At 33.3% G+C, this 20,038-nt stretch overlaps 1 protein-coding gene across 1 annotated transcript; it reads left to right on the plus strand.

Moving 5' to 3' along the window:
* Positions 1-12,428: 12,428 nt before the first annotated feature.
* Positions 12,429-13,586, plus strand: LOC126883644 (probable serine/threonine-protein kinase cdc7). The gene is made up of 2 exons (XM_050649299.1): positions 12,429-13,199; positions 13,248-13,586. Exons 1-2 carry the CDS (start codon positions 12,429-12,431, stop codon positions 13,584-13,586), a joined length of 1,110 nt encoding a protein of 369 aa, XP_050505256.1.
* The last annotated feature ends 6,452 nt before the right edge of the window (positions 13,587-20,038 follow it).

Here is a 20,038-nt window from a genome sequence, read left to right on the forward strand (position 1 = left end):
CCCACTCCTTATGCAGAGCATTGTATAAATTTAACAAGCGATACGCCTATAGCTGTGCCACCATACCGGGTGACACCTCAAAAGTCACAGATCCTACGATCCGAAGTTGACTCCCTGCTAGATAAGGGCATAATAGAGGAATGTGATTCCGCCTATGCCGCACCCACTGTATTGGTTGCTAAGAAGGATGGTAGCTATAGAATGTGCGTTGATTACCGTCGGCTTAACAGTATCACTATACCGGATAGATACCCTCTTCCAAGGATGGACGATTTAATGCATGCTGCGAGTAGAACGTTGTACATGTCTACTCTGGATCTGAAGAGTGGTTACCATCAGGTATCTGTGCGAGAAGCTGATAGAGACAAGACCGCATTTATCACTCCATTTGGTATATACCGTTTCAAACGTATGGCATTTGGATTACGCAATGCACCGGCAACTTTTCAGCGGTTGATTGACCGTTACCAGCGTGGTTTACAGGGTATACTAATATTAGCGTACTTAGATGATATGATTGTAATATCAGACACTTTTGAAAAACATCTTCAGGAACTTGGTTGTGTTTTAGAAAGACTCCGAACCTTTAACTTATGCGTCAATCGCGATAAGTGTACTTTTGTCCGACCATGTGTACGATATTTAGGACATCTGATAACCCCATCAGGTATCGCTACAGACCCAAGCAAGGTAGAAGCTGTAGTTGCGATGCGGGCTCCACGTAACGTGAAACACGTTCAATCTTTTCTTCAAACTTGCAGTTGGTTCCGAAGATTCATTCCCAATTTTGCGGAAGTTTCCAAGCCATTGTCTGATTTAATGAAGAAAAACGCAAAGTTTATTTGGAAACAAGCTCAAATGCAGGCTTATAATGATTTAAAGAATCTCCTGGTAAGTGCTCCAATCTTGCGACAAGCGGATTTCACAATCCCATTCATCCTTAAAACAGATGCCAGCTCTTATGCCTTAGGAGAAGCATGTCTACTTCAGGGGGAGGGGATAGACGAAAGGCCTGTAGAATATGCTAGTAGGCTACTGACCTCTGCTGAAAGAAATTATAGCACCACAGAAAGAGAGGCTCTTGCTATAATTTATGCGGTAAACAAATTCAGAGGGTATATTGAAAATTCACCTGTAGTAATCAAAACTTATCATCAACCTTTGCGTTGGCTTTTGACATTACAATCTCCAACAGGACGATTGGCAAGATGGGCGCTGGAATTGCAGAGTAATGACCTCAGGATAGAGTACATCCCTGGGAGAACAAATAGTATTGCAGACATGCTATTCCGCACCCCATGCGAGGACCCTAGTGTATGTGATTTATGTACTATAGCTATTGATGTACCAACAGCAGGTAATCAACAACTCCGAGACGAGCAACTTAGGGACCCAGACCTAAAGAAGATCATCGATTGCTTCGAAGCCGATGATTCAGAGATAGTCGATCTGAACAGATTTACTGATCGAGGTTACATCATGAACCAAGGCGTTCTGTACCGCTTTAATCAAGATGTTGATTCTGACGAAGCGCAGCTTGTGATTCCTCAATCTAATATTAGCACGATTCTAAGGGAGTGTCACGACGACCCCTTAGCTGGTCATTATGGTATTGAAAGAACCATACAGAGAATTACTGGCCGTTATCACTGGACCACTATCCGAAAAGATGTAACAAACCACATAAGAAAATGTGTCGAGTGTCAAAAATTCAAACCCAGTAATCTAAAACCAGCAGGACTAGTGCAAACCCCAGTACTAGCCCAACGTTTCGAATGTTTAGCCATGGACTTGGTAGGCCCATTACCTGAAACGGAACGAGGTAACAACTGGATCTTCGCAGTAGAAGATACCGCTACCAAGTGGATGGAACTGTTCGCGTTAAGAAGTGCAACAGCCGAAGAATGTGCTAAGACACTTATTAATGAAATATTTTTTCGCTACGGTACTCCGAAACGAGTAGTAAGTGATAACGGATCGCAATTCGTAGGTAGAGTCATGCAACAAGTGGCTTATTGTTTAGGCATCCATCAGACTCTGCCTCCTGTGTATCACCCGTCGTCCAATCCGGAAGAAAGGAAAAATAGAGACCTTAAGGTTCAACTTTCTATACTAGTTCAAGATGACCATACTCGCTGGGACGATAAGTTGTCATGTATTCGGTTTTCTATGAATAGTGTCCCGAGTTAGGCTACCGGATATTCACCCGCGTACCTGTGCTTTGCGTGTGAACTCAGAACCCCTATGGACGTACATAAGGACTTGCGTGCCGTGGTAAATTGTGAAACGGTAGTGTCCGAGATAACTCCGTACTTACGACGACATGTTGATGCATTACTACGTGCGAGAGAAACAAACGAACTGGCGAAAGACGGTAAACGGTTTGCTGATATGCGTCTCTGCGAGACAGAACATTACGAGAAAGGCGATAAAGTGCTTGTACAGACTCACTTTCTAAGCAAAGCAAATGCCGGTTACACTTTAAGTTTGCCCCACGTCGATTTGCCTCCGCGAGGACGTCCGACTTTGGCAGCAATTTCTGCCCCATCGACTGACAACGGTGTAGTTCCAGATACCGTTGAACCTGAATCGCACATAGGTGATGTGCAACCCACGAGCGACGAAAATACTAATCCGTTGCCGATTTTGGCATCTTCCGATGCCCTAGAAAGTGCTAGCAAGCACCAACTCGTGCCTTCGTCCAGGCCAACTCGTCGAAGACGTCCGCCTCGCCGTTTTAGAGACGAGGAAGAGTTCAATCTGATCTTGGACCGCCACACGAGACGTAGCGGCGATCCAAAGGGGGAGGATGTAACGAGCCGGCCTTGTGCCACTCCGGCCGAGTTATGAAATGATGACCTCGAAGAATCGAATATTCATTCGATCCAGAATCGAAGAGACTGCGCGCCAGAACGAGAAGACACAAGATGCCGACACAAAGCGGGACGGTGGAAAGAGACGTTAAATTATTGTAATATTTCTATGTAGTACTGCTGTAATAACTACCTGTACTGTTTGTTCTTTGTTCACGTTTTGTTAATAACGGAATAAATGTGTTGTGAACTGTAGAGTTAGTGCAATTCACCCTTATCCTTTCCCTCCCGCCATTTGCATATTGCTTCATATCACCCCGCGTGGCCATAATATATCACGAGAACCCCCTAACCCCTTACAGATTTAATTTAGATTTATGTAGCTTTCTATTGGTCAGAATCTCCTATGAATGAAATCATCAGTAGTAATTGCACAAGAGCTCTAAAATTATTGAATTTTTCCCGAGTGACACTTTGACAGTTTTAATTTCACGAGCCGAATGCAAGTGAAACTATGTCAAGGTGTCACGAGGGCAAAAATTCTATATTAATTTTAGAGATCGAGTGCAATTTGTTGCGATTATTTCATGAATAAAACTGTTCAAAACCAAAATTTTATTGTAATTTATTTATGTAAGTACAAATTAGTACAATTAAACACACAGTTATTATAAATATTTGACGGTTGAAAGTCATCACTTTTATAATTTTTAAAACATTAATTGTCATTATTGTCACTGAATATATTTTTTCATAGCAACGAAGGGCATCTAACGTAATATACTTGATGATGGGAAATTATCAAAAATTATCAGTTTAATTTGTATTTCTGTAGCTTTCTATTGGTCAGAATCTCCTATGAATGAAATAATCAGTAGTAATTGCACAAGAAATCTAAAATTATTGAATTTTTTCCGAGTGACACTTTGACAGTTTTAATTTCGCGAGTGAAATTATGTCAAAGTGTCACCCTAAATTAAATCACAAACAGCCTCCCATCTACCTCTTAGTAGTTTGAACATTAAATTTAAGCTATAAGCAATGTTTATTTGCCAAATAAACATTTTTTTCTATTCTGTGACAGCAATAGAAAGTATTTTGAGTTAAATAAATTGCATACATTCTTCTTTTTTCGTCAATTAATTTAATTAAAAAATTATGTTTTGGCCAACCTGTGTAAATAATGATATCAATGTTTATATTACTAAATGGAGAATTGAACACCCTTTCAGATGAGGTGCCACACGACCCCTATTGCCATTTAAAAAAATCATTGATTACGCCATCACGCTCAAATTGATGACGTCACTAGTATGAAATATTTGCCAAACAATTATTGTAATTTAAAAATAAAAATCTCAATGTTTGTGAGACATGGATTTTAAAAACTACAATGCTTAACAAATTAGAAGCATTCGAATTGTGGTTATATCGACGGATCTTAAAAATATCGTGGGTTTCGCACACTTCCAAAGAAGATATTCTAAAAATGATGAATTCAGAACGTCTACTTATAAACATCATTAAGAGGAGAGCTACAGAAATACTTCGTCCATATAATTAGAAGACCTAAATGTAAATACCATCCACTACGCCTTTTAATAGAAGGAAAAGTTTAGGGAAAGAGATGGATTGGTCGAAAGAAACTTTCATGGCAGCGTAATACTAGACAATGGTGTGATCCACAGTAGAAGAATTATTTCGCGGAACAGCCGATAGAGAAAGGTTTTAGAAAATTGTAATCATGATGATGGAAACAGCATCTAAAGAAGTAGATTTCTCTTTATATTAGTTTTTTTCTTAAATTCAATTTTTTCTAAAACTTTTAAAAGATGTGTTTGTCAGAATCCAATTTACAGAACACCATTAAAAATCTCTTGAAATCCCATTGAAAATATTAACCAGAATTGTCTCTTATCGCTGTTATCTCAAATTAATTCTACAATTTTATCTACCTGTTCAAGTGCTATAAAATTTATAGCACTTGAACAGGTAGATAAAGTTGTAGAATTAATTTGAGATAACAGCGATAAGAGACAATTCTGGTTAATCTCTTGATCTTGAAATCCTATTGAAAAGATTAACCAGAATTGTCTCTTTTCGCTGTTATCTCAAATTAATTCTACAACTTTATCTACCTGTCCAAGTGCTATAAGATTTATAACACTTGAACAGGTAGATAAAGTTGTAGAATTAATTTGAGATAACTGCGATAAGAGACAATTCTTGTTAATCTTTTCAAAGGGGTTTCAAGAGTTTTTTAATGGTATTTATTCTGTAAATTGGATTCTGAGAAACACATCTGTTTAAAAAATTTTAGGAAAAATTGAATCCAAGAAAAAAACTAATATAAAGAGAAATCTACTTCTTTAGACGCTGTTTCCGTCATCATGATTACAATTTTCTAAAACATTTCTCTATCGGCTGTTCCGCGAAATAATGCTTCTACTTTGGATCACACCATTGTCTACTATTACGCTGCCATGGAAGTTTCTTTCGACCAATCCATCTCTTTCCCTCCACTTTTCCTTGTATTAAAAGGCGAAGTAGATGGTATTTAAATTTAGGTCCTCTAATTATATGGACGAAGTATTCTGTAGTTCTCCTCTTGATGATGTTTATAAGTAGACGTTCTGAATTCATCATTTTAAGAGCATCTTCATTGGAAGTGTGGGCGAAACCCACGATATTTTTAGGATCCGTCGATATAACCACAATTCGAATGCTTCTAATTTGTTAAGCATTGTAGTTTTTAATATCCATGTCTCAAAACCATCTCACAACCATATAATAGGATAGGCCACACATAAAATTTCAGGACACTCTTGCGAATATGTATCGACAGGTTTCTGTTACATAAAACTGGATTCCAGTTCATAAAATCCATACGTAATATTTTGATCCTAGTAATTGTCTCTTCACCAGTCACAACTTACATTTAACCAGCTACCAAGGTTTTTAAAATAGTTTACACGTTCTATCTCCTCTCCATTAAAAAAAATCAGACCTTTATCTACATTAATCTTCCCAACTTTCCATCCACTTTGTGTTTGAAATCTTAATTTTAAGGCCTCTGCGATAACTTGCTTCGCTGACTAGGTTTACTAATATCTGGAGATCTTGTAAATTCTCTGCAAGAACGGCTGTATCGGCAACGTATCTGATATTGTTAATTATTTCTCTACCCAGCCCTATTCCCTCTTGTCTGTCATCCAAGGCGTTCCTAAAGAGTGCTTGTAGAGTAAGATTATACAGAGAGGGGCTAAATTATTCAATGAATTCATTTTCTCTAAAATGGACGACTTAGGAAAAAAATCCCAAAACAGGTCGATTTTTATTTTTAAATTACAATTGTTTGGCATATATTTCATACTAGTGACGCCACTCATCTGAGCGTGATGAAAAAAAAAACATTCTTGATAAAAAACATTCTTCAATTCAGCATCTTTCTATTTACTATTCAGACGCGTTTGAATTTTGACCGTTCCTTTTCCTTGGGCTAACATACATACATATTTCTTACCAAGTGATATTTTTTCAGGTTCAGCAAACTCTGTATAAGATGAGAAATATTGCTTATCTGTAGTGATATGATTTGTGGCTCCACTGTCACAATACCATTTCCCAGCTTCAACACAATTGTTACATGAGGCACTTAAAACAACAGACAAAAAAACAGTATCATTGCTTTTATTCTCATCTAAATTCTCAGCAGATTTTTTTAATGGACACTCTCTCGTCCAGTGGCCTAATTTCTTGCATTTGTGACATTAAAATTTCTCTTTTGCACGATGTACATTTTTCTTTGACTTGGTAGTAGTTGTACTTTGGCTCTGTTTGTATTTTTCTGTCGGGCTATTGCGTGAAACAAACGCAAAAGATTCTGTGGTACTTTGGTCACGTAATTCAATGGCACACAATTTCTCAATCAATAAATTCAAAGTTTGATTTTTTCATGGTAGTGTGTCCCACAAATCTTTGAAATTATTAAAATCTTTACCCAAAGTTGATAAGATCCGACCATTTAACATTCTTTCGGATAAAACATTTTCATCATGCTTCTGCAGTTCATCATTCAAATCTACAAACAGTTTCTGCAACTTAGCAACATGTGTACTAATATCTTCTTTTTCTCACGCTGGACTGTAAAAAAGGCTTCAATTAACATGTTTAACCGTTGTGTACTGCTACGTACAAATCGCGCACATAATGTGTCCCATGTTTCACTAGTGTGAGTACATGTCAACACCAGCTCGGCAACAGTTTTTCATAGCGTACCTGCTAACAAACTTGCTGCTTTTGCATCGTCTTTTAACAATAGGGCTTTTCATCGACTGTCATTTGTTTCGAGCTTCTGTCATGTGTCACATAATATTAATATATCTACGCCATACGTCTTTGGTTTGTATCATTGGTATATATCAATAACGTATGACGTAGATATATTAATATTATGTGACACATGACAGAAGCTCAAAACTAATGACTGAATGAAAAGCCCTATTGTTGATGCTTCTCTACTTCCAATGAAGTTGAATTTTCACTATGGTTTTTTTTAAACCAAGAGGAGTGCTTCAAATTCACAGCGCTGTAATTCTTGTTTGTAATTGGTCCAACCGCAGGCAAGATTACCTACTTCACTGTTATAAAATTTTTACACTAATGACATTTATCAAATTTTGACACTTTTGGAATTTCATAGGTTAAATAAGTTATATCGGCGATTTTTGTGTTTTCTGCGTTATTCCTTTAATTTTTAGATTTTTAGTCTGCCTTTATATAAAAAGCAGTTGTTTTTAGAACTCTTTAGCGACGTATTAATATAATATATTACCGTTGAGAGCCGACATGATCAACCAAAAAAGAAGATATATTTGGTGATTTTTTTAGTGACTTTCTTGGGTGTGAATATGTCTTTTTAGTTTACTCCTCTTGGTTAAAAAATAAACCATAAGTTCGGGACACTTACTTATACCGTTTCAATTCAATTCAATTCAATTCAATTTTATTTCCAAAAAAGAATTTTGTACATTGTAATTAACAATAATATTATATTTAATATAATGCACCCACTTCAGGGAAAAAGCACACTAGGCAACTTAATACCTGTATTGTAACCTTAATCCCTGAAGGTGTACAATCCAATTGTACAATTTTAACAGTAAGTACTTGTGGCTGGTATAATTTACATACTCTATGATTGACAAAATACAATTGAAAGTGAGAGGAGAGAAGACCTAATCGGCATGGCGCAACTATATTTACTAGAAGACAGTTTGGCTAGAAAATTAATTTTTAGAAAATGTTGAATTCAATTGTTTTAGTTAATATCATATTTTTTATGGTTCTTTTAAACTGTTTATAATTTATTATTGTTTTTATATTTTTTGGCAATAAATTAAATAGAGTTGGACCATAATAAAATAGTGATCGTTTTGTAATTGTCTTGCTGAAAAATGGTAGGTACTTTAACCAAAAGTTGTTGAGTTGTCCTTGTATACTTTTGATGTTGATTTATTTTTAACTTACTTGAATTGGAAAATAACCAAATTAATGATTGCTGTATATAAATAGATCGGACACTCATTTGTTTTAGCTCTTTATATAAAAGTGATGTGGAAAAAAGTTTACTTTTTTTAAATATTATTTTAAGAAGTGTATTTTGAGCTGTCTGTAAAATATGTAAGGTATTACTAAATGTACCACCCCAAACAACAATACAATATCGTATTATAGATTCAATCCAAGAGTCATATAGGATACTCAAGGTTTTTTTTGAGAGAATGTCTCTTAATAAGTAAAATTTAGGCATTAAGGATCTAATTGTTTTTGCAACGTGTGCCACATGCTCACGCCATCTCAGATGCTAATCAATTATAACTCCTAAATATTTAATAGATTTAGTTTTTTCTAAAGAGGGACATGGACATGCCTGCACACTGTTGCAATATGAACTATGAATTTTTAAACTAATATTAGTTGGCTGATCAGACATAGTGGGAGAGAAAGTAATAAATTTAGTTTTTTTTATATTCAGACTGAGCAGATTGTGGTTAAGCCATAACTGTATCTTACTTATGCCAGATTCAGCTGTTTTACATACTCGGTCCCATGTTGAATCTTTAAATACTAAGACTGTGTCATCAGCATAGCATAAAATTCGCCCTGAAAACCCATGAATTTCGGTTATACTATTAATGTACAATATAAATAGAATCGGACCTAGTACTGTTCCTTGGGGTACCCCAACAGTAATCTCTTTAGTTGAGCTAATACAATTACCTATTTTAACTTTTTGTGTTCTTTGAGATAAATAATTACTAATAAGATTTAAAGCTATACCTCTTACCCCATTTTTATATAATTTGTTTAGAAGAATCTCATGTGATATAGTATCAAAAGCTTTAGCGAGATCTAGAAAAATTGCTAGACATTTATTTGATTCTTCTAGACATTGTACTGTTTGATCAACAAGATCGATTATAGCTTTCTCTGTGTTAGCTTTTTTCACAAATCCTAATTGCCTTTCGGTTATAATTTTATATTTATCAAAGAATGTAATTAGTCTCTTTTTGAGAGATTGTTCAAAAATTTTCGAAAAACTATTAATGACTGATATAGGACGGTAATTGTCGACTTGTTTTTGATTACGGCTTTGAAAACAGGTGTTACAAGTGATTCTTTCCATTGTGTTGGGATTTTTCCTGTTGTATAACAGAGATTAATGATATGAACTAATGGAGAAGCAATGTGCACATGAATATTTTTAACTAATTTCGAAGTAATTCCGTCTGGTCCTGGCGCACTATTATTTTTTAAATTAGATATTAGTAAAATAATTTCATTTATATTTACAGGTTCCAAAAAAATTGATGATTGTAATTCTAAGTCTCTTTCAAAACCCGGTGGTAATGTAGTTTTTGTAATACTATCAGCCATTTTTTGCCCAATACTTGTAAAATAATTGTTAAACATATTTGATTTCTCAATATTATTAGTTATTTGAGTTCCTTGTGTATTAATCAACGGAATATTTTCAAGTTGATTGTTTTATTTACTTTTGCAACCTGAAATTTCATTTATAATAGACCACATTTTTTTATAGTCACCGTTTGTTTCATTAATTTTAGCTTTATAAAAATCATTTTTTGTCTTTTTAATTAGATTACTTAAGTGGTTTCGATAAGTTTTATATTCTTTGTCTAGTTCAATAGAGTAGTTTTTTAATAGTTTTCGCTTTAGATTGTCTCTAGTTTTAATAGACACTATTCCCACATAACAATTTCATGTTCTTAGTAGATTCATAGAACATACTTTTCAGAAAAAGTATATACTGAGAATGGGCGTAATTACCATTGCGAATGTGCAGAGCAGATACTGAGTATATACTACATTACAGTACTTAAACGTTCTATGTATATACTTAGAATGTACTACCGCACTTCTTTTCAGTATATACCAAGAATGTTCTTTTTAGAACATTCCAAGGACGTGCTATAAACCTCTATGTGTATACTTAGAACATACTACCGCACATCTTTTTAGTTTATACCAAGAAGGTACTTTTTAGAATATTCCAAGGAAGTGCTATAAACCTTCTATTTATATACTAAGAACGTACTGTTGGTATTACAATTCTCTATTGTAGACTTTTATGTGTTGGCAACACCTGTGAGTGACACAAGTGACAAGTGTCAATGTCAACAAGAACTTTGCAATGTAACCAGGAATTTATCTTAAAATAAAAACGTTTATTTTGTCATCGTATTATTTGATTAACTATTTCCATCTATAAGCAGACTATTTCCATCACGCATTCCTAGAGGTTATGGGCCCAGAAGTTGTGGAAATTTAAGACGCTATAGTGGTAAATTAGAAATCAAAAGTGTTCACGAAACGTGGTAAGGAAGTCAACGACAAAAATGGCGGAAGCACATTTTGTTAACATCAAACCCTTTGATGGAAATAATTTCTCCAACTGGTTATTTAGAGTGAAATTGTTATTGGAACAAGCTGGTGTCTTAGCTGTACTATCCCAAGATGAACCCGCAGCCACAGCAGATGATGCCGCTCGAGAACTATACAAGAAAAACGATGTCAAAGCCCGGAATCTAATTGTGCAATGTTTGCATGACAATGTACTGGAAATGATCAAGTCAAATACCTCAGCAAAACAGATTATTGGTACACTGGAAAATACTTACCGAAAGAAGGGGATTTCGACACAGGTTCAACTGCAGCAGAAACTAAGGTCATTGAAATACACAACAGGGTCTTTAAATATATTTTTAACAGAATTCAGTCAAACCGTGTGGGAACTTAAAAGTGCAGGAGGTCAAATACAAGATAGTGAAGTTGTATCACAGTTACTATCGGCAATGCCTGAATCATATCAAGCAGTTACTACAGCAATTGATATTATGTTTTGTCAAGATGAAACTAAAGTTACATTAGACTTTGTTAAAAACAAGCTACTAATGGAAGAGGCAAGGCACAATAAAACTGATCCTGAAACAAATCCTGATGTTGCATTTGTAGCAAAGAAACAGCCATGGAATAAATGGAAGAATAAAGCTGGAACGAGTAATGGTAATGAAAGAAATAATCAAAAATTTCAATTCAAATGTCACTTGTGTGGAAAAATTGGTCACAAGCGCTATCAGTGTTGGAAAAATAAGAATGGAAATAGGGCATTCCCAGCAGAAACCGATGAGAAGGTAACATTTTTGACTGCAGATGAAACCACCTTAATTAGTAACTCAGAATCTGGTGAAATAAGTTTCATAATAGACAGTGGTGCTACAAATCATTTAGTTACAAAGGATGTTGAAAGGTTTTTAGGTAATATCCAGGAAGTAATGTATAACATAAATGTAGCAAAGAAGGGTCAATCATTGGAGGCAACAAAACAAGGTGATTTGAATCTACAAGCAGTAAATGGTAACCAAATTGAGATGAAAAATGTATGGGTATGTAATCAACTTTTATATAATGTAATGTCTGTGAAGAAAATGGAAGAAGCAGGTCTTCAAATTGTATTCAAAGATAAAAAGGTCAACATAATGAAAGGAAATAATGCTGTGATAACAGGTGAGTTAAGAAATAACTTATATATAGAGATATTACCATAACCACGCTACTGAACCCTTTATCAAGAGGACTTGGACCACGGTCATTAAGATAATGTAAACTTATAAAAATACATTTTAGTTAGTAAACAGGCATTCATGTTTTAGTCATCATTTACTTTTCATTGTATCAAAGTTAATATTTTGTTGTAAAAGTTTTATTTTGTATTAATAAATAAAAGTAATTTTTTAAAAAGTGCTTTGTGATCAAGAAAACATCATTGGCGCTGCGAACAGGATAGTCTGCACAGAATCTTCCGCAATTCCTGGTCAATCTCAATTGTTTAGCAGAGTATCCACCTGTTAGAGAAGAACAACAGATGTTATCAACTGCGATCATCATACTGTAAGTCTTTCCTTTTTTACATTTTCCTTATCACTTATGAGCACATATTTTGATACGGTCGAAGAAATTAACGCAATTCTCTCTCAGCCACCTTCAAATAATTTTCGCGACAGAAGTCCTATTAGTAGATCTGAAAGAACAATGCCCATTACCAATGCCGACATTTCTAGCCTCTGTGCTACGCTTCCAGAATTTACTGCTGGACAAAATCTTTCTACTTTTATTAAATCCGTAGATAATCTATTAATATTTTTGCAACAACAGAATACTACTGCACCGCAAGAATTTATTATTAACGCTCACATTTTATCACGTATTAAAGGTGAACCACGAGATTATCTAAATTACTCCAATAAAACTAACTGGACAGATGTACGTCCAGCTTTACTTACGAAATACGGCGACAGGAGATCTGAAGAGATCCTTGTTACCCAATTAACAACAACGGTACAAAAAGCTTCTGAAAGTTATGACGACTATCACCATAGAATCATAGATAATTTAAACGATTTATTACAGCATATATCGCTACATAATACTCCAGAAAATTTAAATTTTAAAACCCCTTACTTTAGAAAATTAGCACTAAAAACCTTTTGTACTGGTCTTAACAATCCTTACTGCGAACACCTGTCGCACTTTCAGTTAGATTCGTTAGACGAGGCCCTACAAAAATGTATAGCTTTAGACAATCATAAAAATCAAGTATCTTATATGAATTTCTTAAAATCCCAACAAAAAACGGAAAAACCAAAAACAAATAATTCTTTTCCAACCGCGTTCAAATCAAATTTTAACGCTAGAGCCCCAAATAATTTTAGTAATAATCAATTTAGACCTTATGCACAAAATATTTCTAATTTTAGTAACCAAAGAAATCAATTTATTCCACAAAATCCAAATTTTCATAATGTAAGACCTGTCTTTAATCAAAACAATTCAAGACCCGTCTTCACTCAGAATAATTCAAGACCTGCTTTTACTTCGAATAATTCTAATAATTATAGGAATAATTTCGCTAATAATAGAACCCCTTATAGAAGCCCTATGCTAAGACACCAACAAGTTAATACCCCTACGCCTATGAGTGGTGTGCAATCTATAAATACGGAAACGAGACCTATGACAATTTCAACACAAAATTTTAATGTAGAAACAGATTATTATAACGAGCCGCATACACAACATAATAATGTAGACGAAGAATTTACAGACAATTCAGTGTCTGATGAACCTTCAAAATACGTCGAGCAAAATTTTCACGACCTCTCCTTAGACGAACACCCCCCTCCTCTGTAGTATTAAATAATCTACGAAGTTATCCAAAACTTCCATTTTTCATCCTACCAAAAAGTCGACTTAAAGTATTAATCGACACTGGAGGATCGGATACAATTATTACGCCCAATGCCGCAAAATATTTTAATCCACAACATGTTTATAAAAAAGATTTCACTTTAACTTCCATGAAACAGACAACTAAACACTTGTTAAACATAAAAACAAATTTACTTAAGGAAATTAAAATTAATGACTTCATCGATGCACGTATTGCAGATTGGAGCCATGATTTTGACATATTATTAGGAAATCACGATTTAGAAAAATTTCAAGCGATATTAAATTATAAATCAAAAAATTTAACATTTAATTTATTTAGAATAAGTATACCATTTCAAACTCTATTTAATAAGATCCCAGTAAGTATTTTAAACGGAGAAATATTACTACCTGAAACGAAATTAAATAATTTAGTAATACCTGAGTCAATTCATTCGGTAACAAACGGATTTTTAAATAACGTTTCGTTAGATGAACCGATTCAAATTGATCCTATACAAGTAGAACCCATCAATGATTACGATTTGCATTCTAACCTACCGTCGAACTTTGACCCAAATAAAATTCGCACCCAACATTTAAACGAAGAAGAAAAGCAAAAAATTCTAAATCTTTGTCATAAATATTAGAAAAACTTCGCACTCTTAAAGCGCAAAACCCAAATTACTCACTCGATGATACTTTCACTCATGCCATTTTAATTTACAATCAATCCATCCATTCAGCAACAAATTATTCACCTTTTTCTATACTTTATGGCCCCTATGCAGAAGAAATTAATTTTGATTTCGACCTTCCAATATACGATACTTATAATCAAAGACACAAAGACGAATTACTTCCCTTCATAAACGATTTATACGGAAGACAAAAGAAAAAACGAAACGACGCCCTAACAAAAATAAATAAATCAGCAGAAACAATCCAAGATATTAACGAAAATATTTACGTAAGAAAAACTAAAAATAAAGCAAAGTTAAAAGCCCCTTATCAAATTATTAAGCCAACGAAACAAGTTAAAACTAAAGTTATCGGTCTAACAGATAAGAATAACACAACTACCGCTCATCTTAAAAACGCTAAACGATTACGAAAAACTTATAAAAAATTCCCTTTGCAGGTCAATGCTTCGACATCTTCAGGCAACGACCCTAATACAAGAAATTCCAAATAATGGTTATTACGAAGAATTAATTGGACCTTCTAAGACAATATCCCATTATCACAAACACATTATTCAAATTAATCTATCAAACATAGAACAGATATTAACAAATAGCTCGTTAACCTTTTCAAATTTATTGCCTAAAGTCACAGGCATTAACTTACTAAGTAATCAATACAAACATCTTTTAACGGAAACAGAAGACAATTTAAATAAGACAACCCGTAAACCAAGATTAAAAAGAGGTTTACTTAACATTTTAGGGACAACAATTAAATTTATCACTGGTAATCCAGACAATAATGATATGGAATTATTAAATTTACATATCAACGCAATTGAAGCAAAACAAGACGAATTAATCTCAAAATATAATAAACAAATATCTTTTGGAGATACTTTTAATACTAGAATAGATAACCTTTTAAGAAAAATAAACGACAATAATAAAATTCTTTCGAATGCATTAGATCACCTATCTCAACAATTAGCCGTTATCAATGAAATATTTGAAATCCAATCAATAAACGGATACATTCAAAAATTAATTAGAACAATCACTCTTTCTCAACTAAATATACCAAATGTAGAATTATTTACTCTTGAAGAATTAAAAACTTTACAAAACATGCTAATTCCTCTTTATTTTCACGATGCATTACTTATTGACGAAGAACATCCTTACGAATTATTAGAATCTTCACATGCCTTTGTATGTATTACTCAAAATAATATGCTCATAATATTAAAAATACCTATCCTATATCCTTCATACTACCCTACTTTTAAAATTTATCCAATACCTAATGACGAACATCAGATGATTATTCCACCTGCGAGATACTACTCTAACAATACCTGGTACGAAGATTGTATGCAGAAATCCAGCCATATTGTATGCCAAAACGAAGTAAAATCCAAATGCCAGATACCAAATGTCGAAACATGCACGATAGTCGACGTCTCCGAAAACTTTATCCAAGAAACAAAAGATGCCACCCTATTGGGAATAGTTCAACCATTAACAATAAATCAACGAAGAATTTCCCGCTCCAGCATTGTCATAACCAATGAAACATTATACATACTTGGTCAGAAAATACAACCGAAAACAACCCAAGAGATTCAAATACCCAGTATAGTACCAATCAAACTAAAGCCACAACATTCCATATTGTTGGAAAAATTAGAAGTCCCAAAAACGCACGGACAAATACAACCAATCGAGAGACTTAACCTTCAACCATTAGTATCGCTAGGACTTAGTTCATTTTCTACATTCTTAATAGTCCTTGCCATAACGATTATTATGTACATAATAGCAAGAAAAAGACGACGACTCTACAAATTGCTGTTCAGCCCGAAAATTCCAGCCCAGCAAGCTCTAGCTCTACAAGAACTTCTTGAATCCTCACAAACTAAGGATTCGCTTATGGAGGAAGGAGAGATATTACCATAACCACGCTACTGAACCCTTTATCAAGAGGACTTGGACCACGGTCATTAAGATAATGTAAACTTATAAAAAGACATTTTAGTTAGTAAACAGGCATTCATGTTTTAGTCATCATTTACTTTTCATTGTATCAAAGTTAATATTTTGTTGTAAAAGTTTTATTTTGTATTAATAAATAAAAGTAATTTTTTAAAAAGTGCTTTGTGATCAAGAAAACATCATTATATTGTTAAATTAAGATATAGACCTTCACCAGAAGCACAAATTACAGCTGTTGAACGTAATGTGCTAATGCATAGGAAAATGGGTCATTCTGCAAAGTGTCCAGTATCTGGTATATGTGAAATTTGTTTAAAAGGCAAACAATCACGATTACCGTTTCATAGCATTGATGCTGAAAGAAAAGCAAAAAGAATTTTAGAAGTTGTATCAACAGATTTGTGTGGTCCTATAGATCCAATAACTCATGATAATAAAACTTATTTTGTAACATTTATAGATCATTATTCACATTTTTGTATATGTTATTTGATTGAGAGGAAATCAGAGGTAATAGATAAATTTAAAGAATATATTGATATGGTTACTGCTAAATTTAATGTAAAAATTGAACGTATAAGATGCGATAACGGAGGTCAATACTCCTCAAAAGCTTTTAAAAGATTATGTTCAAATAATGGAATCAAAATTCAGTATACAGTACCTAGGAATCCAGAACAAAATGGTGTTTCTGAACGTTTTAACAGAACCATTATGGAAAAAGCAAGATGTTTAATTTTTGATTCAAATTTAGATAAAAGCATGTGGGGTGAAGCTGTGAGAGTAGCAGCATACTTAATTAATAGAACTGAAACTCGAACTTTACCTGATAACAAAACACCTGCTGAAATTTGGTATGGCGAAAAGCCAAATACGGAAAAGATAAAATTATTTGGTTGTAATGCTTATAATCTAATTCCTAAAGAAAATAGGAAATCTAAGTTTGATCCTCGTAGTGAAAAGCTGGTTATGGTAGGCTATTCAGATAACGGTTACAGACTATGGAATCCAAAAGAAAGAAAAATAATCCATGCACGGAATGTAATTTTTGATGAGAATTCAATTGAAAATGATAAAATTAGATTTACTGAGAATGAACAAATTGCTCAAATTCGAACCGAAAAGAGAGTGGAAAATATTCCTGAAAGAATCACTGAACAAGAAAATATACACGAAGAAGAAGAAGAAGTAGTTGAAAGAATTAATGAAAACAGAAGAAGTACACGAAACAAAAAGAGACCAACATATCTTGAAGATTATGATTGTGAATACACTACAGAGATGAATCTACTAGCAGCTTTGTCAGTAGGACAATTTCTTGATATTCCTGAAACTTTCTCTGAAGCAGTAAAGGACGTGGAATGGAATCAAGCAATCAGCGATGAACTTCAGTCATTGGAAGAAAACAATACGTGGACTTTAGTGAAACAACCACAAAATGTGAGTGTAATAGATTCAAAGTGGGTTTTTCGTGAAAAAGAAGTGAACGGAAATGTAGTGAAAAAGGCTAGATTGGTAGCTCGAGGCTTCCAACAGAGTAATATTAGTGAAAATGTGTATGCGCCAGTAGCAAGAATGGCTACAATTAGGGTATTATTGTCATTGTATGTAGAATATGATCTTTTTGTAAAACAGCTAGATATTAAGTCCGCTTTCCTTTATGGAACGTTGAAAGAACCAGTATATATGTATCAACCAGAAGGGCTTGAAGGATATGATAAAAATTTAATTTGTAAGTTAAGCAAATCATTGTATGGTTTAAAAGAAGCTCCTAAATGTTGGAATACACTTTTTCATTACTGTCTAACTGATCTTGGTTTTCAACGATCTAGGAAGGATCCTTGTTTGTATTTTAAGGATTTTACATTTTTACTTATATATGTTGATGATTTGATAATATTTTCAAAAATTGAAGATAATATTATTTTTATAAAATCTGAATTAAAGAAAAAATTTAAATTAAAAGAGTTTGATAATGAAAAATTAGTATTTTTAGGTTTACATATAAGTAAAATTGGAAATGAAATTTGTATCTCACAAAAAGAATTAATTAAGAAAATTTTGCAAAGATTTAATATGAGTGATTGTAAAATGTCAGATATTCCAATGCAACCTAAACTTAATCTGTCAATCTGTAAAGATAAAGATTTGGTAGAAAATCTTAAGCTACCTTATAAGGAATTGATTGGTTGTCTTATGTATGTAATGTTAGGCTCTAGGCCAGACTTAAGTTTTTGTATGTCATATTTTAGCCAATTTCAGAATAATTATACTGAAGAACATTGGAAAAATTTAAAAAATGTTTTGAGGTACTTAAAATCTACAGAAAATTATGTTTTAAAGTTTGTTAAAAGTAGAAATAAAGAAATAGAGATAATATCCTATGTTGATGCAGATTTTGCAAACAATCAGAATGACAGAAAGAGTATTAGTGGTTATGCTATAAAGCTTAACAATAATGTTATTTGTTGGAAAACTAAAAAGCAAAATGTAGTGTCACTATCTAGTGCAGAAGCCGAGTATATGGCATTATCTTCATGTGTTACAGAAAGTTTGTTTTTCAGTCAGATGTTAGAAGAGATTTTTAAAACTATTTATAATATACATGTGTATGAAGATAACCAATCATGTATTAAGATGGCTTCTACATTGGAATCAAAAAGAACCAAACATATTGATGTTAGACATCATTTTATTAGAGATTGTTTAGAAAAGGAACTAATTAATTTAAAGTATGTACCATCTGATCAGCAACAAGCTGACATTTTTACAAAGTCACTGCCAAAGACTAAATTTACATATTTTAGGGAACTTCTAAATGTTGTTGAGTTATAGTTTTAAATAGTTTTGTCAAGTTTTGTATAATTAATATAGAATTGCAGAAGGGTGTTGGTATTACAATTCTCTATTGTAGACTTTTATGTGTTGGCAACACCTGTGAGTGACACAAGTGACAAGTGTCAATGTCAACAAGAACTTTGCAATGTAACCAGGAATTTATCTTAAAATAAAAACGTTTATTTTGTCATCGTATTATTTGATTAACTATTTCCATCTATAAGCAGACTATTTCCATCACGCATTCCTAGACGTACTACCGCACATCTTTGTATGGGAAGAATATTATATTTTTAAGAATATTCTAAGAAAGTGCTATCAAGTGCTATATTGCTTAGAAGTATGTTTTCAGCATCACCTAATCTCATCTTAGGTTCTACTGGTTCTACCAAATATCTATTTACATATTTTAATTGCAAATGAGAATGTAGTTAGTACCTACATTCTACAATATTACTTAAAAAGTAAGTACATATATATATAAATTTTAGTTATTTATATAAATCATTATATAATATTTAGCTAAACTAAACTATGCATAATAAGTAATTAAAATTTATATAATACTTATACATATGTACTTACCTATTTAAGTAATATTGAGTTATCAAAATAGATTATATGTATTTTGAAGCACCGCAAACAAAATAAACAGATTATGTATGTTCTTTAGTCCTAGTACTACATCATTCGCCTTCATCCTTAACACTGTATAGATCCATAGATGATACAAATAATGAAATAATGCCTGTTTTCTTTTTCATATTTTACGGTTTTTTCCTATCCCTGATCCATTCAGGTAAGAATAGAAATGGTCAGAATATGATGGGGGGGGGGGGGGGTTATGAATGTATTGTGGAATAACAAAATCGGTGGTCAGTGTTGCCAAACGGAGAGAAATTTCCCTTTTTG

This window comes from Diabrotica virgifera, chromosome 4 (assembly GCF_917563875.1).
Source record: "Diabrotica virgifera virgifera chromosome 4, PGI_DIABVI_V3a".
Classification (NCBI taxonomy): domain Eukaryota; kingdom Metazoa; phylum Arthropoda; class Insecta; order Coleoptera; family Chrysomelidae; genus Diabrotica; species Diabrotica virgifera.